Consider the following 22,022-nt stretch of genomic DNA (forward strand, 5'->3'; position numbering starts at 1 on the left):
CGGCGTGGCCCCGGGGTAGGGGCGACAGCGGAGGAGGAGCCGGGGACTAGACTCCCCATCCAGGAGCTCAAAGGCTGTGCAGGACGGTCTGGCCCGCGGGCTGTAGTTTGTCCACCTCTGCCCTAGTCACTAGTGGATGTTTGTTTACATCTTAAAACCACAGTTTGTCACAGCTGGTAGTCTTCATCTATGAAAAACCCAGGATTGTCTGAGGGTCAGGGTTTGAGATATGTTGGCAGAGTTATGTGTGTTGGGACCCAGGACTGGAATCCCAGGGGGATTGCTGGTCAGGACTCAAGTGCATTGGATGGTCTGTGTGGGAATCCAGGACTGAAACAGTAGGGTTTCTACAGAACAGGATTAAAGCACTATGTAGTGAGGAAACATGCACAAAACCCCTCTCTACTAAGCCTGGCTGTAGTCTGGCATGACAGTCCCTGTGGTGGGGCGGCTGCCCCACACAGGCAGGAGCAGGGTTAAGGTAGCCTTGGAGAGGCTGTGCAGCATCCAGCCAATCAGGAAAAGGTTTATTGAGAGAGGAGAGAAGGAGAAGGCTTGCTAGTGCAGCCCAGTTGGCTGCTGAGGGAAGTGGAAGAAGCTGAGGACCACCTGTCCCCTGAAAGGGGGGAGACAGCAGGCTGGGGCACAGCCGGAAGGCCAGGTCCCAAAGAGGACACAGCGGTCCGGGAGCGACATGAGTCCAGATGGTGGAGACGGTGGAGGAAGTAGAAGCAACCGCGAGTAAGACACCCCTAGTAAAAGGCACCCTGATGGTCCGAGAGAGCTAATTCCCAGCACGACCAGCAAGAAGCGCCACGGTAGTGGGTCGGCACTGTTACCGTCCCTCATGTTTCTTTAGCACCAAACTCACAAAATATTAAAAACAAACCCCACGGCAATTCGCAAGACAACAAAGGAAAGCAGAGACTGTGAATCAGAGTCACTCTGAGTCTTGTAACACAGGAACTGAAAGCTCTTTAACAAGAGACAGCTCATGCTTCCAATTCTGTATTGATTCTGAGGCTAATTATCCATGAAATTCATTGGTGTGCACAGGGAAGTCAGGTGCAGCTTTCCTATAGTCATTCAGTGTATTTCGGCCCTGTGAATAGTCAGGAGTTTTAATATGATCTGAAAGTTCTTAACACAAGAGGACTTGCATTGCATGTTTTTGACTCTCTTGGGCAGCAGGGCAAACCCTTTGAAGTCCCAGTAGAAATCCTGAATCCACTAAAACTTCTCCTGAATAACGAGGAAGGGTTGGAGCTCTGTCTCAGAGGAAATTAAACGCAAGCTTTGTGTGGTGCAGAGGGCATAGGAGGCTTAAGCCTTGCAATTATATAGCATGAGTTGAAAAATCACGTGCATTGTTTTCAAAGCATGAAACATGAACATCACAAGTGCCCTTCATGCTGTGCTGCTAGCATGGCATGTAGCCTTATTAATGATGAGACCAATGGACCCTGACTGTCTAGATCCATGGCTTTTGGGACCCACTGCATCCCTCTATCTGGAGATGTTCAAACAGTTCACTGAACTGCTCTGAGCTTGGTCTGTGTAAATGGAGATGTGTTTCCCAGACAAATGAATCTTTGTCACTGCCACAGAGGGCCACCTTGGAAAGTCGCCAGGAGCCAGTGGCATCAGATTTGCATATAGATTTACATAATTTTAAGCCTCCAGAATAAATGCCCATGGCCCAGATAGTCGCTGGTTCTTGTAACTTCCCTAAATCAGGAGTAGGAGTAGAGTTTGCCAACAATGAAAATGAGCACCTACAACTTGGGTGTCTTCTACTTTGTAAAACTCCGTGGTGTGGGCTACAGGTAGCTCTTGTCCACACTTTGGGGGGCCATGCTGTCCAGAGACTAGGGTCTTGGCCTTGATGGGCAAAAAACGTTGGGTGTTTCAGTCACATTGTCTTGGCTGACTTATCTTAGCATGACTGAAAAGCCTGGTTGAGTTACAGGCTAACATAGCTTCACAATGTTAAGCTAACTCAATTGACTTAACGTGACTAAAAAACACACACCCTTTTTGCCCATTAAAACAGGCATAAGACCTTACCCCAGCTCTCCTCCATAATCATTGCATAGAGAACAATATCTCGTATTTACAGAACTCCTGTGTCATTTGGCCATGGGGAGACATGCTAGAGTTCCAGCATGTCTGAAAGGAGGGAGTCACACCATGTTCTGTGTATTTCTGTGCTATTACATAGTTACTCATTTCCCCAATTGCCCTGGAAGTCAGTGAGTAACTCAATCTCTTTGAGAGCTGCAGGGACATGTGTCATCCTAGCTCAACGTTAAATAGTGGAGACACAGAAATTAAAGGTTGGTGAACTCAAAGCCAAAACTAATTTATAAACTTTGGAAATGATTTCCTGCCTGCTGGATTTCTAAGCAAAAGCCAGTACTGCAGGAGAATCAGCCAAAGCCAGTCTGTCTCGATCTGGATTAGAAAGTACCTAGTGAATGTACCGCATGTTACATGGTATTGCTTGGGCCTCAGACAACCTCTAGATGATGCAATGCCTGCTAGTCAGGATCTCAGGGAATAATCTTATCGGAGGCTTGGTGAAAGCAGAAATGGGACGAGGAGCTAGCATTCAGATTGTGTTGGGGCAGAGCTAGAGCTGGGGTTCAAAGGTACTAGAATCTTATGAGTTGCTCTCCACTTGGGACTGGTGGAAATCTCTCAACTTCAACTGCTCTAGAAAGATTCCCATCATCTCAGTCCACATCCAAACCAGCCAGGCCCCTTCTAGTTTTGGAATTTAACCTGGAATACAAACTCTGGACGTTGGGTTCAGATCTAGGGTTTTGAATCAGAATCCCCCAGCTCCTGAAATTCAAGAGACTCAAATTTGATATTCTAGTGTAGAAAGGACTTTATATGGCTTTGCAGGACACTGAGAACATAATGCAGCATGCACAGTTTGCTGTACAAGAATGCACCTCTTGCAAGAATCTCTGCCATCCCTGCTTTCTCTCACCTTTCTTTGTGCTGTAGTTTTATCAGGTGTGTTTGAGGCAGGCAAGAGAATGAAAGGTCCTGTGGGCTTTCCTAAAAAGCTGGCACTCACTCAGACATCTGCAGCTCCAGTCCAGCCAGCACTGCGATGCAGACTGCGGTTTGATTTTTGCCCAATAGCCCATTATATTAAATTATAGCTTCTCTTGTTTAACAGGATGTGGGAGGGGGCCAAAGTGCTCTCCAAATCCAGCTGGATGTCTTCCAAAAACCTGCCCCACAAAGGGCCAAAGAGGTGACAGCATAGGGTGTAATTTCTAATGACCTTTCCAGGCCTGTAAAAATTATATGTGGAGGAAATGGGGCTATAAAAGCAGGTTGCTTCTATAGTGTTTTCTTGGATGGCCCACTTCCTAGGAAAGAACAGAGAATCTGCTCCACAGAAAGGAAAATATCTATCCCGTCGGTCTCCTTGAGCAGAGGTGAGCTGCATTTTAAAATATTAGACAGTGCCAGCAAGAGTCAGGAGACCCACAACTTTTAATGTTTTTCTTCTGCAGAGGAAGCTCAGACTCTAGAGCTCTTAGCTCTTCTGCTGGTAAATGAACAGATTTCCTCTGTGCTCCCCGCCCCCTCCGGAAGGGATTTCTGGTTCCTTGTTTATGTTGGCTGCGTTGCTGGCTTCCACCAGTGAAAGTTCCATCTCCTAGATACCAAGGTCATCCAGAAAAAGAAAACACATCAGCACCAACAGCAACGACTCCCTTTTCAGAGCAGATGTGGAGAAGGAAACCCCCAAAGGTTCCACCGAACAAATTACTTCCATGTCAAGAATATTTCCTATCCCAGCCTCTTGATCACAGAAATAGTCAAGCCTGTGTTCCAGCCCAGGCAGAATCAAGATGTGCAGGTTGTCCTATCCTATCCTGATTGCTTCTTGCTTTATCATCAGCAGGTTTGGGTTATGTTTTTAAACCAAACACGTAACTGGTGCACTGTGTGGAAGGAGCAAAAGTTCCTCCGTGAAAGTTATCTTCAGCATGTGAGAGACAAACTGGAAAGTCAGATTATAAAATAAATTCCCAGGGGCCAGGAGAATGTATTTAAATATGATTGCTGCATGTTTTCAGAATACTAGCAGTAATGAATACAGCAACCAGGCTATATGAAATCAGTGGCCTGTGTGATAGACCCAAAACACTACATACTGGACAGATGAGATGTCACTGCCCATCATAAGCTACGTGTCAGCAGTGAATGAAGTGATACCTGTGAATACAGGGCCAACATTTCAAAGGTAATCACCTAAATTATGCAGGTAAAATGTACACCCATATGTGTTTCTCCTACAAGACAAATCACTGGATGAGTACAATAGATAATTGCACACACGTCTGCATGCTTGTAGGCACAGTAGATTCACATGCAAATATCTTGGGCATGAGTTAAGCAACATCATTTGAAAATCAATCCAGTACAGTCTGTCTAGCCCATTCAGATACTATCCCAATTTAAGCTATTTGTTATTTTAATTATGTATGATAGAGATTCTTATCTCGCCCCCATCCCCCCAGTATCTGAGCACCTTCCAGTAGCACATTTTGGCTATGTCTACACTGCACAGCTTTTAACGACCTGGCTGTGTTACCACAGCCGTGCCGATAAAGTCGTGCAGTGTTGCCGCTGTTTGCCGGCTCTCCTGCCAACAAAAAACTTCTACCCCCAACGAACGGCGTTCATGTTGTCGCCAGAAGACCGACAACGCACTGTTCACGCCGGCACTTGTCACGGCAAAACTTTTGTCTTTCGGGGGAGGGGATTAACACTTCTGAAAGACAAAAGTTTTGTCATTCAATTTGCCATTCAGTAGCCTAAGTTTTGTCATTCAATAGCCTAAGTGAGGTGGCTAACGGTTGTCATGGGTGGCTTATTCACTCATCCTCTCCACAGAGGACGATGCGTGCGTGCAGTGAAGTATGTTTTGTTTTGGTAGGATTTTTTAAAGTACAAGCTGCTCTGTGTCTGTAAATATGTCCTGTCTTAGGGCCAGATTCTCCCACTTTTACTTATGTGGAGTAGCACCTTGCTACTCCTATTAAAATCATTGGGACTAATTGTGACATAAGAAATGTACGACTCAGTGTAAAGGTGAATTGAGCCTGTTAGTTCTTTGGGGCAAGGACAGTGTCTTATCTCTGGTGTATAGAGCTCCATGTGAATTCATTGCACAGTCTGATGTTTTATAGTAACTCTACCAGCTCCCTGCCTTAGGGCCTGATCATGTGACAAACTGTAGGATCTGAAATCTGTGAGGATCAGGCAAGCTCAGTACCTCACAGAACCATGCCTTTAGTGGGAATAACCTCTCAAAAAGATGCCAAAGTACAGAAAAAGGGGCAGCACTCCGTTATGCAAATTTACTCGGTGTGAAAGAGATATCAAGGAAACAACTCTTAATGTCTGGCAAAAACCACTGGGGCTCCCACCAAACATATTTTTAAGAGTCCAATAATGATCCAGTTAATTCTTCTGCTGGGTAGCCAAACTCATTGCACCAAATTACAGCTGCTGAGCAAAATGAAAAGTGTAACTGGGGCCTCTCCTAGGGTGGAGAGCATTTACAAAAGGCTTGTCCAGTGCCTGTGTTTTCTGGATCTTTCTTAGGGTACGTCTTCACTACCAACATTAAAATGCTGCCGCGGCAAAGCTTTAATGTGGCTGTGTAGCTGCGGCACCAGCGCTGGGAGAGTAGCTCACGAGGGGAGTAGCTACCAGCGCTGGGAGAGTAGCTCACGAGGGGAGTAGCTACCAGCGCTGGGAGAGTAGCTCACGAGGGGAGTAGCTACCAGCGCTGGGAGAGTAGCTCACGAGGGGAGTAGCTACCAGCGCTGGGAGAGTAGCTCACGAGGGGAGTAGCTACCAGCGCTGGTGCACTGTGTATACCGCCACTTTACAGAGCTGAAACTTGCACTGCTCAGGGGGGTGTTTTTTCACATCTCTGAGTGAGAAAGTGTAGTCTGTCTTAGACTGTTGTTCACAAAGCACCTTCTGTGTTTGAAAGGGATGCCTTGGCTGCTCTTCCTGTTGGGTGGGTGGAGCGGGTTGCAAAGCAGGTGGGGAGACTGTTTGATCTTCCCTCAACCTTTTACCCAGTGCTTTGGGCGTTGCCTGTGAAACTGCTTCGGAGAAAGGAACAGTTGTGAGTAAGCAAGGCAGTGGCATTTCCTCCCAGGACTGAAGGGACAGAACAGGCTGGGCAAGAAAGGAGACACTAGGGAGGTGTTGATTTCTTTGCAGCCCACAGCCCACACTACCTTTGATTAATGAAATAAAACCTTTCCCGGTCCAGACAAATAATAATCTATTGTTCCAGACTCACCAAGAGCCTGCCTTAGGCCTTGGCTACACTGGCAATTCACAGCGCTGCAACTTGCTGCGCTCAGGGGTGTGAAAACGCCCCCCCCTCCCCCAGCGCAGCGAGTGCAGCGCTGTAAAGCTCCAGTGTAATCAGCGCCTGCAGCACTGCAAGCTACTCCCCTCGGAGAGGTGGAGTACATGCAGCCCTGTGAGAGCTCTCTCGCAGCGCTGGCAGCGCGACTACACTCACGCTTCGCAGCGCTGTGAATTCCCAAGTGTAGCCAAGGCCTTAGCCAAACCCAGGACACTGTTAGCTGGTTGGTTAAAATAACGTATTCCAGTAACAGGCTGTTTTTTCACAGTGTGATCCTGAAGTGCATTCCCATTACAGGCAAAAAAGTGATTTATGGAGCCTGCTGTTCCTGCCTGCGTGATAGTGTCATGATCTAGGGCCTAGCAAAGCACAGTCTTGCCCTGTAGTTCACATGCACCCCAGTAATCTGTCAATTCCAGGAGAAAGTGGCTTGTATAGTAGATTCTCCTGGATCCAGTCACCAGGAGTTTATAAGAGAGAACTTCTTCAGAGTAACTGTGAGATCTGATTATTATTAGTAACATGTGTATCTTGATACTCAGGAAGTGACACTTCTCATCTTTCTGTCTAGGCTTTTCTCCTTCTCTCAGCACCAGGGTGTCTGAATTATTATGATGATTTTATTGTATGTATTATTTGTATTACTGTAGCACCTCAGAGCCCTAGTCATGGACCAGGATTCCATTGTGCTCGTTGCTTTACAAACCCAGGACTCACTGAAGACTTCTGGCCGGGACAATGCTGAGTTACACAAATGCCCAACCCCCTAGAATTTAGTTGCAGCCTTTTACTGCACGCTTTGCTCCTCTGCTAAATAACTGTGTTCTGTGGGTTTTTTTGCAGGTGATAACCTTTGATGTGGGAGGAGTGAGTGGCCACGCTAACCACATCGCCCTTTACACTGCTCTAAGGTACGATGTCCCGTACAGTCCATTGCGTGCCTTGCCAAAATGCTATTTGAAACCGAGTGCATGTGATGCCTGTGCAAGTAAAAGATTCATACTAGAGCCAACGACTGCATGGACTCCACCGATTCACTTCAATCCCGACCTGCAGCACCCTCTGCTATTCCAGTCGTGGGAACTGCCTAAAACTCTGCCAATGCACTTGTGACCTGTGCACCCCATCTGTTCTACTCCTGTGCTCGCCCTGTATTTCTCCACTCATGCCCCTCATTGTGGGCTTGCAAGTCCCCACTCTGCTGATCCTTTCTGGGCCCCTTTGTATCTACACTTTCTGACTCCTAGCTTTGTGTTATGAATGTACTTTCACCAAAATGTGATGCACAACTCACGTCCCTTGTGCACTGATGGATTTAGAAAAACGTTTGAATGGAAGAGACTGTGGCCCCTGAACTCCATCCCCTGCCGTCTAGCAGGCCTGCATCTCTTTAACATCAGAGGGGTAGCCATGTTAGTCTGTATCCACAAAAACATTGAGGAGTCCGGTGGCACCTTAAAGACTGACAGATTTATTTGGGCATAAGCTTTCATGGGTAAAAAGAAGTGTTTTTTTTACCCTTGAAAGCTTATGCCCAAATAAATCTGCTAGTCTTTAAGGTGCCACCGGAGTCCTCAATGTTTTTGTTCTCTTTAATATGTGTCTTCTCCCCAAAGACAGAGTCACTCTCTGCTCTCATTCATTTAATCCAGCAGCTCCACAGCTACTGAGGGGTTAAGTTTTATTTTTAGTGGCTGCTGCTTCTTTAATTTTTGTGGGGGGGCAGCCTGTCTCACGGAGGAACTAGAGCATGACCACATCACTCATGGTTTCTGTGCCCTGATGAGTTCTCACACATACCGCTTTCAGACAGAGCTGCAGAGCATGTGCGGTGACCTTTCACACGCACTGATGTTCCTGCCTGCCGCTGCCCCCCATTCCATATGATTGTATGGGGAAAAAAGCAGCAAAGAGATCAAATTAACCCTCTTCCCTCCCTGTCTCCATGTCAGCTAGTACCAGGTATGGTACTTTCATTGGACTAACACAGTTAGTCTTTCAAACTGTGTCTTGCAGGGTCCCCCCGACACTCTTGTAGATGGAAAAGGTAAATTGGGGTGCTATTCCAATTAATTAAATGATTTTGCACCCCGTTTGACCCTGTCACTTCTGCCTCATGCCCTCCAAAGGCAGGGGTGGAGTGGGCTGCATGACCAACCCCAGGATTCTCTCATATACCAGTCTCCCAACATACTGCTTTTGTGGCTGGTCCAGTTGCTGCTATTTCATATGTGTCCAAGCCCCAGATTTGTGGATAGCTATACAATTTCAGGGCTTGTGGGGAGGGTTTGTTTTTCTGCAGGAAATAAAAAGCATACATTAGCATTTTGCTTGAAATCTTCTTGTGGGGATTTTGAATGCAGCCCCAAACCAACAGAAAAGAAACTTTTTTTTACAAAATTCTTTTCACATAAGAATGAAGTGATGGACACGGTCCCTGTAATGGGCCCCACCCCATCATCTTCCAGTGCCAGTGCTTTGGGATTCTTTGGAAGGAAATCCTGGGAGAGTCCTCTCTTCTCCCCAGCATACTCAAAGCTCCCATGTCCCAGGAACCCGCTCTCTGGCCAAGAAGGGCTGGATGTTTCACCAAGTCTCTGTCAGAAGAGGTGGCTCCAGAAACATACCATGGTTCCTCCGTTGTTTGCAAAGCTACATGCCCTAATGGCCCAGTAATTAAGCCACCTGCCTTATCCCAGTTTTTACCTTTTAAATATGTAAGTATGCAAGAGTCTGCTACTGAGAAGTGTTAGTTTGACAGTGCTGGAGGCTGAAATCCTTCCACAGAACAGGCACGGTATGGACAGCAGCAGTGCAAGTTAGCCCATCCTCCCCCCTGCCCCAGCCTCTAAAGGATGTGAGGTTGAAGCTTCATTCAGTCTGGGGAGACTGCCAAGAACACAGCCTGTTGTAGGGGCAGGGGTGACATCTGTGGCTGATCTGAGACTCACCAGACTCATTTTACACCCATCAAATGGCACTGATTGGCTTCATTTTATAGCACGATTTCTCAGACTGTATTCTGTGGCTAACTGGTGGCCACAGAGCACTTGCTGGTGGTCCATGAAGAGCTGGCTAGTCACGTAACAATGGTTACTCCTGAGAGAGATGGAGCAGTGGAAAGGAGAGACAAAATGAACAAAAGGAGACAATGTGACTATTTTATTACACTGAAGCCAGCTAACAATACATCTATGCTGTCCTCATACACCACCTCCTCCTCATAAGCTACTGCTGCAGTCGTCACAAGGATGCTTTGGGATCGGAAATGGGAGGTGGCTCCAACCCATCATGAACAAGAGGGGAGGTGACCATGAGACAAGTAGGGTGACCAGATGTCCCGATTTTATAGGGACAGTCCCGATATTTGGGGCTTTTTCTTACATAGACTCCTATACCCCCTACCCCCGTCCCGATTTTTCACACTTGCTGTCTGGTCACCCTACAGACAAGCCTCTTTTAACATGAAGTTATTTAGCTTGTAAGCAGTTCATGGCATGGACTGTCTACTACTCTGTTGTACGGTGCCTAGCACAATGGGTTCTCGGTTGGTCCCTACGCACTACGAGGATAAACATGATTACTGATGCGGTGCATGTGATGGACAAGTTTGAGAACCTCTGTTTTAGAAGTCGATGATTAGAAGCACTTCTGTTTTATAAAGATGGGGTTTTACACTGATGTGGATGGCATCGAGGTGATTTTGGTTTGCATGAGTCACAGGGCATTTCCATTTTAAACAGACCCTTCTGCCTAGCGAATGTGTGTTTTGTTGGCTTAAGATAAAATGGAACGTTCTGTACTGGGGTTTGCACACCCACTTCCTCCAGTGAAATCCATCTCTTCCCATTTAGAATATGAAAGAACAATCCCTTCGCTGCTTAGGCCAGAGCAAACTGAGTGGAAAATAGGAGCTGCTATATTTAACCACTGTGCATTATGTTGTTATAGCAACTGCATCCATAAAACTTATATCAATGATGCCACGTAGAAAGCTACATCAAGGTATCATTAGTTGAGCAATTCTTATCAATTCCATTTGGAAAAACGATCTGACTCCTCCAGTTTGCATCCAAATGGCTGTAAACTCAGCGGTGGGTTCTAAATGAAGCCATGTGGAGATGGTATTTGGGAGCTTAGTGTTTTATCATTTATGAGCTGATAATGATGCTGTTTGAGTGTCATTGATGCTTTGTTGTGGTTAAGTGCCCTGGCGTGGATCTTTCATGTGCTGTGTATGGCTGCCATCAGAGAGTTGATTTGTATTTGGGACATGTACAAAAGAAAAGGACATTTCCTGTCCCGTGTACATTGTACTGGGACATATTCAGGTATGGGGTTTAATTCAATGCCAATTGCAAATAGGTAAAGAAAATGGCCAGTATCCAGCCAAATCCTGCAGACTTCACTCTGACAAAACTCCCTTTGAGGCTGAAGACTGCAGAATTTCCTTATGACATAGGAATTCCAGCTCATGCTTAGAGACACAATTTGCAAATAGCAGGTTCCTCTTCAGATGATTAGGTGGATGATGGTATGTGGCACCCACTGCTCCCTTTGTCTTGGACGTCTTCCCACACTGATGGAGAGCTTGGGCCTGATTATGATCTTACACCAGTTTTACACAACTGTGCCCCATTAATTCCAATGGCATTACTCCTGATTTACCCCATGTAAGTGAAAACATAATGTAGCCCTGTGTTTTCCCATGTCACCCTCCTCCCCTTTCCTGGACGCCTCTTCACTCCGTCCTGGAGAAGGATTTCCTGAGATGATTCATTTTGAGTGATTTAGTATTTGTCTGTGTTCTAGCTCCGAGAGTCCGAAGGAGGAATGGCTGAGGCCTGAATGTTTTCCTTCTGGTGCCGGGACCTCATGTTGCAGTCCCTCCTTGCAGAGTCAAGGTTGTTCTGTATTGTATATGTTCCAGTGTTTTTTCTAGCCTAACTTTACTAATTCCAAAGGATGGGGAGAATCAAGGAGGTTAGAGACAGAAGTGCCATCTAAGGTCCATGCAGCCCATCTCCATGGAGCCCTGGTAAAATGGTCTCCCACTATATGTTTTTCTAGTGCTCTGTCCAGCCTGGTGTTTGGGGTCTCAAATGATTGGGCTTCCACCACTTTCCTTGGAGAGTCAGCCCACAGCTATAATACATCATCCTGATTGCCAGCTTATAAATTCCCTTTCTGAATCTCGCCTCTTTCCTTCTGCTTCCAGCCCCTTCCTCATTCTTTATTGTGCCGAGGTTGTTCTGATGCCTCCCCCATGAGCTGAGAGCCACAAAAATAAACTGAGCAGAAGCCACCAAATTTGTTAGTACTCAGCAAAGCTGTTTCCTTGGTAACAGTGACCATGCTTAAACAAAAATAATAGATCCCGCTGGGAATGGCCTCCCCCAGATCATTAAGATTTTAGCAGTTTGTTCATGTAGCTGATTGAAGCTGTAACCTTTCCACACTCCACTCCCACACAGTGCGGAGGCGAAGGCAGTGTGAGCAATGAAGCAGCTCCGTCATTTGTGAACTGGAAGATCCCTGGGTCACCCCTTCTCCAGATTACTTTGAATTGGCGAGGCCCCGTCCTTTGTTGCTGAAATATGAATGAGTGTAGATTGTCTGAATGCTTTAAACTGTGTTTTGCCTACACAGTGCGGTTCAGGGTGCAGGGGAAATGCAGCTGGCCAGTCCAGTTAGGGTGGGGGTGGTATTTCAGATTGTAAACATTCAACATCTGGCAAATCACTCGCTGTATGTAACATCCCTGGGACTCCTAGGAGATTGGCTGCTCTTCCTGCTCCACATCTATTTCATCAGATTAATTGGGAGATTAGGGGACAGGAACCTAAATGGAGCCCCAGCTGTGCCTTGCATTCCCTGCTATGCTCCTGCAAGCTGTATTTCCTCAGTAGGCCTTAGCAGATAGCCCAGTGAATAGAGTGTAGAGTTTTATGTTCCCCACAGTGGGACCTTCTTAGAGTGAAGTCATGGATTTCATGGAACAATTTCTCTCTGAGCAGTGTGTCACCAACACAGCATTCTACCCACTGGGACTTTGACTGTGCTTCCCTTTCAGTGGTGTTTCCTGCTCTCCAAGTTCCCTGTGAGCCAAACCCTGAGATCCTCACTCGCTTTTTACTCACTCCTTATTGACTGTAGTGGAAGTTGCTTGTGCTCAGGGCTGCGCAGGAGCTGGCTCATACACTTCACTGGCAGGAGTATTGACGGAATAAAAATAAGGACCTCAGGATTTGGCCCAATGTAGGGTTACCATTCGTCCGGATTTACCGGGACATGTCCTCCTTTTGTGTGCTAAAAATAGCGTCCGGGGGGAATTTGTAAAGCACTCACAATGTCCGGGATTAGCAGAGCAAGCGGCTGGGAGGGCTGCAGGGAAGTCCCGGGCTGGACTCAGGAGCAGCTGTAGAGGAGCCGGATCCGCCCTGCATTCTGAGCCGGCAGCTCCCTTGCAGCCCAGTCCAGCAGCACTGTGGAGGGCCAGACCGGGTTTTGTTGTGCAGGGCCAGACCGGGTTTTGTTGTGCTGGGGAGCTCAGCCACGTGTCCGGCTCGGCTGCACAGAGCCCAACACTCTGTTCTGAGCAGCAGGGTAAGGGGGACCGGGGGCAGGAAGGTTCTGGAGGGGGCAGTCAAGAAACGGGGGGGGCTTTTTGGGGGGAGTGGAGAAAGTTTTGGGCAGTCAGGGTACAGGTAGGGGGTAGGGTCCTGGGGGGCAGTTGGGGGGGGTCTTAGGAGGGGGCAGTTAGGGGACAAGGAACAGGGAGTCTTAGGTAGGGGGTGGGGTTCTGGAGGGCAGTTAGGAGCAGGGGTCCCAGGAGGGGGCAGTCAGGGGACAAGGAGCAGGGGGGGGGTGTTTGGGAGTTCTGGGGGGGGCTGTCAGGTGGCAGGGGTGGGGAGATGGATCGGAGCAGTCAGGGGACAGGGAGCAGAGGGGTTTAGATGGGTTGGGAGTTCTGGGGAGGGGGTGGGGAGTGGTTGGATGGGGCGTGGGAGTCCCAGGGGTCTGTCTGGGGGTGGGGGTGTGGATAAGGGTTGGGGCAGTCAGGGGACAAGAGGCAGGGAGGCTTAGATAGGGAGTGGAGTCCTGGGGGGCAGTTAGGAGCAGGGGTCCCAGGAGGGGGCAGTCAGGGGACAGGGAGCAGGGGGGGAGTGTTTGGGAGTTCTGGGGGGGGCTGTCAGGTGGCAGGGGTGGGGAGATGGATCGGAGCAGTCAGGGGACAGGGAGCAGAGGGGTTTAGATGGGTTGGGAGTTCGGGGGGGGGCTGTCAGGGGGTGGGGAGTGGTTGGATGGGGCGTGGGAGTCCCAGGGGTCTGTCTGGGGGTGGGGGTGTGGATAAGGGTTGGGGCAGTCAGGGGACAAGAGGCAGGGAGGCTTAGATAGGGAGTGGAGTCCTGGGGGGCAGTTAGGGGCAGGGGTCCCAGGAGGGGGCAGTCAGGGGACAAGGAACGGGGGGAGGGTTGGAGGTTCTGGGGGGGCGGGAAGTGGGAGGGGCAGGGGCGGGGCTCCTCCCGTCCTCTTTTTTTCTTGCTGAAATATGGTAACCCTAGCCCAATGGAAACTTTGCTTAAACAATGAGGTCCTAATCTTGCGAGCTGAGCACCTATGATGTGCTAAGGGCCCTCAATTCCCATTGACTTTAAGGGGAGCTGAGGCTGCAGGAATCTTTTAATGCAGAGAGATTTCTTGGGTTCCCTGCAGGACTTCAGAGACACTTTGAATCCTTTGCTGCAAGGATCCGGCTTTTCCTCCTCCCTCCCCCAGAAGGAGATATGGAAGGTGCCTGTGTTGGAACTTGCCGGGAGCATAACAAAGAAGCACAGCCAGGGACCCGCTGTCGCTTGTAAATGGCTATAAATCGGGTTGGGGCGTTTTGGTGTTCAGTGGATGAGTTTCAGCTGCTTCCGTCTGTGGTTGCTTTCACTGCAGCATCACTTCCAAATAATAATAATAAAAGTCTCTCAGGAAACAACCCATGGAAAAAGCTCCCGAAGGAGCCCATTTGTATCTTTCCTTGTCATGACCTCATGCCAGACTCTTACATTTCACCCAAACCACAGCACGTCCAGTCTGTAAAACAACATTCCCCAAGTGGCAACAGCGAAGAGCTGCAACCTCTCCCCTACTTGGAAGTGTTCCCTGGAGAGAGCTGCAGGAGGGGCGTGGGAGGGAGCTAGAAGATTGATTTGCGGGAGGAATGTTTGTTAGTATAGTATATAGGGGCTTGAGTGGGAGATAGAGCTTTGCCTCACTCTCTCTCTCGCTTTCTCTGCAAGCACAGTTCATTCCCATCTATAGTCCTAAGAGGCATGAATGGATGAGCCTGTTGATTTCTCTGCAGCATTATAACCATGTGTACCTTACAGTAACATTGTACTGTACCTTGCCCAGCCAGTGCTATAGTGTTGGCTCAGGATGGAGGTCATCAGTAGAGCAACTCTTCCAGATGAGAGCAGAGAGGGGTTGCAGTACCAGCACTGAGGACCTTCCATGCTAATCAAAACAGAACTTGAATTTCCAGTGGTGCTTTTTCCTCCTGAACCGTTGTGTGCACAAATCCCCTATTCTGCTACTGTCTTGAACCTTCCTTCCCTGATGATTGTGCCTGCTGCTCTTAACTGGGGCTTCTCCAGGCAGGCTCCTTGCTGCTATAGTTTGTGGCCAGTGATGATGATTATTACTAGTCCACTCCTGGGGCAGCTGTTCTGTTTGTCACCTTAACCATCCCTTTTATTTACAGACAGTAAATATCCTGACTGTCACCCCAGTGGCAGAGCAGAAAGTCCATGAGAAGAGTCTGAATAGTGGGACTTTAACGGTGGAGAGGAGGGGGTTTGCTAGACTGGAAGTAGCAAAGGCTGTTGTGCGATGGATCTTAGCTGTGGAAAAGGAAAGAACATTCCTGGAAGAATCTGTTTAGGGCAATGGTCTCCTGATCACTGCTTTTGAATACTGCCATGTCCTGCATTTCTGGCTTGACTTTTGCTTTGAATTGCTTTGTGTATTCATCACTCAGCGCCTCCTATTTTGTCTGTGCCTGTATGGCTAATCCCTTTCCTCGAAACTAACCAGTAACTAGAGATAATCATAGTTTGAAAATGACTAGAGGCCCAATGTAGTTTACATACAATGTACGTTTTGCCCAGGTTGATTTACACATGAAATGCACCAGTAAGAGACGATAACAATCTCTTTAAATATTACACAGGGTTAAATAACCTTTTTTTCACCCAAATGGTCCATTTTCTATTTTGTTTTTCCTTCAACAAGAACAAGCCTAGCTATGTAACTCCTGCTGCCATCTACTGGAAATCTACAGGTCCAGCAACCAGCAGGCTGAGCCAAAATCAGTGGAGATGTAAATGGTGTTATGAGTGTAAGCTGTTGTGAGTTACACACAGAGGGGGAAGGGCAGAGTTGTAGCAGAAAAAACAGGAACGTTAAAGGGGAATGAGGCTAACCACCCTCCCACTCCTTCAGCATGTGACACCCACTCGGACTTATTGATGTAAATAACACCACTGCTTAGATCTCCACTGAACTGGGCCCCCTCTGCTCTGTTTTCTAAAGACTTTTTTTCTTTTGAGAAATCCTTCTGGGTTGGGATTGAGGCCCACTATGGGGACAGCATGGGTGAAGCTTGTCCTGCGGTTGCCCATGCTGTCTCTGCTCTTTGGATAACTAGAGGATAACTGTCTGCAGGGCTCTCTATAGGGCACCTCTCCCCAGAACGAAGTCACTAAACCCGCAGACTCTGTCACTGAGTGAAAAAGAGAGTAGCTACTCTGGGCAAGGCCAGAACCAGTGTCTATTCACAAGCTGCTTCGAACAATGGAAACAGAAGTGGGTTCTAACACTTGCGCTTGTGGACAGAGTGACATCATTAGGTTAAATATGCAGAGTCCTGTCGACATGGGCTGGGGAAACCTGCTAGAGGGGTGCTACTGCTGAGCAGTGTCCCAGGCCGTTAGAGACAGGACCCTAAAGAACAAGTGGTATTTGGGAGCTTGTTGCAGTTTCCTATATTATAGGTGGGGAGTGCTTATGCCCTGCCCCACCAGCCGTCCAGCAGTGAGGACAAGGAAAGTGGTGATGGATTAGGAGCAAAATCATTTGTGGGGAACCAAACCTGCTATCTTGCAGGGTCAGTGGGAGCTGGGACATCCAGTGTCTGCTCCAGAAAACTTATTTTAGGGGCTGCCATTGTGAGTTTTCAGCTGTGTGTGATTTAGCCCTTAGTGCTTATACATATTTAAAGAAGGCTTCGAGTGGCCTCACTATATGTTCACCATGGTTTCTGTTTCAATTCACAGGTACCTGCAGTCAGAGGGGAAGTTACCTGAAGGTACGTCACACACGTTTAAACAAAAGCATCAGTGACACTGCAGACATGATCTGTCTATTGACTTGCATGTTCTGTCCAAGTCCCCACTGGAATAATCCACCTCTTCTTTGCAATGCAAATGCAACCAGGGAGTTCAGCTGCAGATTTCTCTTCCATGCTTTTTCCTGAGCTCACGCTCCTGTGCAGTCCCTTCTTCTGGGCCTGGGCATTAGTGTGACTCAGGCTGGGAGTTGGGTTAGGCTCAAAGGCACCCTCTTCTCACCCTGTGTGTTTGTCCTGTCTGGATTGTGTGACACCAGCTCTGCTTCTTGGCCTCTTGCTGTGTGCACATGGCTGCTGTTTCCAGGCCCCTGCCTCACTCTCCAGTTCTTTTGATTTGTCTGGTTTTAGATACAATATTAGGCCTAGACATGAAGGTGAAAAGGGCTTTAGCAATGCAAACAGATGGAGAACTCTAACTCAGTGACATCGTTGCTGAGAATGGTTTTATAGCCAAGTTTAAACGCAGTCCTAGCTATATTATCCTAGGTCAGGTTCACTCACCAACGTGGGCAGTCTGAGAAGCATATATTAAAACGGTGCTATGGATGCTAACTGGAGGAATGGTCCGTCATACTGTTTGGCTAGCAGGGGTCTCAGCAAAGGCCCCTGTCCGCACTGTGGGACAGCAGTAGCCAAAGCAGAGGAGAGGAAGAGCAACATGCATCCTAACCACCCTCCTGCTTTTACTCCATGCACCCAATCCCAGAGCAGGTCCTCAGCCCGTATCTCTCCCCCGCTCCTCCCAGTGATCTGCTCTGGGAAGGAACTCCTGGAGGAGTCAGCTCTGCCCCAGGGCATGCAGATCTCCAGCCAGTCCGGTCATCCTCACCCAGCATCCAAAAACCATCCACACTTTGCTGCCGTTACCCTAATCTCAAACCCTTTGTGGATGAGAAGGGTTGTGGGTGCGTCACAGAGAGTTGCTTTTGCTTCCCTAGTGGTTAAATGTTGAGGTCACCCATGTAGTGGAGCGAGCGTGGGCCCAGAAGCCAGAATCTCCTACTCTTTTATCCTGACTCTGCAACTCTGTGGCCACAGTCAGGTCACGTCCTCTGGCTGTGCCTTGCGTGTCCCATCTGCGAATGGGAATGTTCACACTGCCCTCTCCCCATGGGAGACCTGGAGGGCTATATCCATGCCGCATTTTAAATGGGCAAAGAGCAGTGTGTGTGCTGAGTATTGTCCAGAGCTTGGGCACAGCATGAGCAGCGGGGGTAGCTGCAAAGTGCTGGGAACAATGAAAAGCAAGTGCCTACTGCCATGCTGCAAGGAGGCAAATATGTCAGACCCCATCTATGATGAACCCACTTCAGCAGGCTAATGAGTTTGACTAGGCTTGGTTTAAGCATGGTTTGGCCCTGCCCTCTCAGGCCAGACAGACTGAGTCTAAAACTGGTTCAGATAACCAGTGTAAAACCAAAAAAAGAAGAACAGGAGTACTTGTGGCACCTTAGAGACTAACAAATTTATTAGAGCATAAGCTTTCGTGGGCTACAGCCCACTTCTTCGGATGCATAAGCATACTCTGAAACCAGTGTAAAACCAGCATAGATGGCGTCTCAGTTTCTCTGGCAGCACCAGTGGGCTTCTGAAGATATGCATGAGGCTAGCTGCTCTGATTACATCACATCTTACATGACCTACAAATGCCAAAGGAGTAGGGAGCTCCCATGTTGCTGCTTACATTAAGCCTTTCCAAATATAGTTCCAGTCTCATTGAAATTCCCGGTATTTATAATTTGATCTGGCAGGCATGCAGGGCCATGCATCAGAAGGACTTAATGAAATGAGAGTGACGTCGGGGCCTGCCTAGGCTGTCTGGAGCACGGCTGAAAAGCACACTTAGCCCAAGGAAATGGCCTGCTCCCTTGCCAGGAACTGGGACCTGTGTGCCGTTGAACCTATGTAAGCGCATGGGATCAAAGAGTCCACAGACAATCATTCTGCAAATAGTCTTTCACTGTATCCTCTGAGCTAGAAAGGCATTTTGGGTAGTGGTATGCAAATGAGTACCCTGAGCATTCCACTTTGCTTCCTAATTCCCATATCGAGTGTGGCCATAGCAGGTAGCTTTTAAACTAAAGCTGTGTCCTCCCGGCCAGCTCTGAGCAAGTAGGCCTGATTCAGGAGCTGGGGACAGCTAGTATGCACATATCCATGGTACAGCCACCTCCTGGCTATAACCAGCTCCCAGCCAGAAGAGCCAGTGTACTAACATCTAGCAGAAGCAGTGCAAGCCCCCTGTCAGAGATAGCTCTGCTAAGAGCCTACTTCATTCCAGGCACACTTGTTGCATACATTTGTTGAAACAGAAAGCCAAGGTGACTGGGCTTCAGACCTCCAGCAGCTGATCCGCTAGCTAGAGAGGTCACGTTAACCCAGCCAATTGGTAAAGCAGCTGACTAATAATCTTAAATCTACCCTGGGGTCACAGTCACAACTGTCTCCTCCACAGGTCTTCGCCTGAGGGTGTCAAATAAGCAGGCCCATCAATAGCTCTACTTGGACATTCCCTTTCTCCTACCCTGGCTGGCAGGAAGGGCTTTGAGTCTCTGAGCCCTTCCCATCTGTAGCTGGACTGTACATTCCCTACCAGCTTCGTTTCATCTCTTCTTCAAATTCAAAGTGATCTCTGCTGGTGATGCCTCATGACCCTGGTCGGATTGCTAACGCAAACAGCTCCCTTACTTAAAGCTTAAATTGCAGCAGCCTAAGCTGTTCCCGCTCTGTGCATAGAGGACTTCAGCCTGTAGGGTAGCAAACTGGCACCTTTCACCTGTACTAAATTCACTTGCAATGATTTTGCTTTCCAGTAGCAGGTAGTGAGCCCTCCCAGCTGCTAGGAATTGGGAAGCAAAGGGCAATGTGCTTGCAGATGAATTAGTATTTCTTAGAAAAAGACGATTAGGGAATGGGGGAGCAGCCCAGACGTCACAGTCCGTCAGTGTTTAATCTGAGGCCATCCCTCTCTTCCTGACTTTGCACCTAGGCGCCCCGGAGGCTCTGCCAAGGCTTGTAAACAGTGATCCAGGAAAGGAAAAGGCCCATTGCACTATGTTTGCTTTTTGTACCCCCCATTGGAAAGGGCTGAGATGCAAACAGGTGGCTGGTGGAAATGTGGAATGCCAGGGCAAGGGAATCCATTTCAGTGGCTCTCCTCTGCCCTTCCACACAGCAGGACATGATCCAGACCTCTCCAGCCGAAGTTACCCAGCAAACAGATTTCTACACTTGAGCAGCCCAGAGGGTCTCCTGGGTACAACCAGCAAGTTCTCCATCCACATCCCCTACTGACTGAACACAAAATGGATCTGACAAGCCAGGCTTTCACGGGTCTCCTTAACAGTGATTGCAGAATGGGTGGGCACTGCTGGTTTGCGCACACATGGATATGCCTGCAGATTTTCAGGGGCACTTAAGGAGGCTCAACAAGTCCTGGAGTTAAAGAACAGCAAAACAATTCACTTCTTGGAAACAAGAAATTGGCTTTCTCGGAGGTAAATGAACAGAAGCCACTTTCCGCACCACCAAGTCACTTCAGTCTGTATCACCGTCCCCTCTCGCTGGGAGCCACCTTCGCAGCATTGAGCTGAATACGCTCAGCAGCCTGAAAAGCATTACACACCTTCCATGCTGATGGGAATGACCAGTGAGATGAGCCAGACGTTAAACTCGGGTCTGAAATGAGTTTTGGGCCTTATTGTCAGGTCCAGGGGAAAAGCCTGAGTCCCTGCCCCACATTCTCACCCAGTGTTTCTCCTGCACCGCAGAGGGTCTTTGGTGCAAGGGCAGGGGAGTGGTACAAAGGATCCCTGGCACACAGGTTTCAGGGCTTCTGGTGTCCAATACTTCCACGTGGTCTACTGGTAAGCTGCCTGGTAGGACAACAGGCCCCTGCACCCCTTCCCCAGCCACCTGCTGCAGAGAAGGCGCAGTGACCTTTAACAGGCCGGCGTTCCACTGAATTGCTGCCACTTCAACAGGAATGGACCAGGTACATGGTACAGCTTTGACATGATGAATGTGCTGGAAGGCAGGCTTCTGAACTTGCTGCCATCTGGTAAATCGGAGCACTAGTTTGTATCCGATGGGTGCTTTCTTCCATCTACAATTATCATTGGAGAGCGCCATCTGCTGGAAATGTCTCTTTATGACCTGGCTATTTTTCTAATGTCAATATTAACTATCGATCACCTTCTGGACAATATTTACTCTGGTTTATCTGGTAACATCCGACTTCCTCCGTCAGGTCAGAGCCTGCAGCAAGGTGAACTGATGTGACACTTCTGTGAAAGCTCCAGATCACATACCTTGTGTCACTCTCTATTCTAGCACCATTGGGTCAGGATGGAAACCTGCTGTTGCCCTCTGACCCGCCAGCCCTGTCCCCTTGCACCTGCAGAAGGTAATGCTAAAAGCCATCTCCGCTCTGTCAAGCCTGCCAGTGACTAACCCCTCAGGAGCAATCCAGCTGCAAACCCTTCCAGAAAGAAGACTGGGAGAGGTTAGTGCTGATCTAGTTAGATTGTGTTGGCCAAGCTTTGATCATAATCTAGGCAAAAATCATCTAATAACCAGTGACTAATGTAAAAGCAGGAACAATTATGATTATAGAGTGGAAAGGTGGGGAAAATCCCTTCACCTTTCTTTTGGAGGGAGGAAGAGGAATTGAGGGGCCTGGAGGCGGTGCTGGAAGGAATGGTTTCCAGAAAACGTACAATGTTCTTTCACTGATGGCCTCTGATGAAATAAAAGCAAAGTGGGTTGGTGCCCCTCCTAGGAATAGGCCAGGGGCAAGCATATGCACCAACTCATTTGTGAGGCTGGAGAAAGTTGGAGGTCTTGCCCCGTCTCCATTCTTTGTTCCTCGGCCCAGAATATTCCACAGCTTCCTTCTAAATGTCTTATCCGCATGCTGCTCCCCTCATTCTACACCTCGGAGACCTCTGTGTGGCTTCTCCCCCTGCCCCTCTCCAGGAATTCCACAGATAGCTCGCTCAGTGTATGAACAAGAGCTCTTGCTTTCCCATCCTGGACCTGAGCCACTTTTGCATTAGAATGATGGGTTTTAGTGAAACTAACTTGTGCTTGATCCTGTGAAATCAGTGGGAGTCAGAGTGTTCTGCCCACCCACCCCCCCCAGCCCCAGGCCCTTAGTAAGTAATATATGTCTGTCTAAGTCTAGAAAACTCA

General features: G+C 48.4%; 1 protein-coding gene across 2 annotated transcripts in view; it reads left to right on the forward strand.

The window, feature by feature from the left end:
• Positions 1-22,022, forward strand: part of PIGL (phosphatidylinositol glycan anchor biosynthesis class L) — an 85,863-nt gene that overhangs the window by 60,857 nt on the left and 2,984 nt on the right. Inside the window, exons 4-6 of one of the 2 annotated variants that reach the window (XM_054008709.1) lie at positions 7,271-7,338; positions 11,240-11,331; positions 16,756-16,787. In XM_054008709.1, coding sequence (XP_053864684.1) covers positions 7,271-7,338; positions 11,240-11,331; positions 16,756-16,787 — 192 coding nt within the window. The remainder of the gene's footprint in view (positions 1-7,270; positions 7,339-11,239; positions 11,332-16,755; positions 16,788-22,022) is intronic. The other variant, XM_054008708.1, reaches the window with a different exon arrangement.

This window comes from Malaclemys terrapin, chromosome 18 (genome assembly GCF_027887155.1).
Source record: "Malaclemys terrapin pileata isolate rMalTer1 chromosome 18, rMalTer1.hap1, whole genome shotgun sequence".
Taxonomy (NCBI): Eukaryota; Metazoa; Chordata; order Testudines; family Emydidae; genus Malaclemys; species Malaclemys terrapin.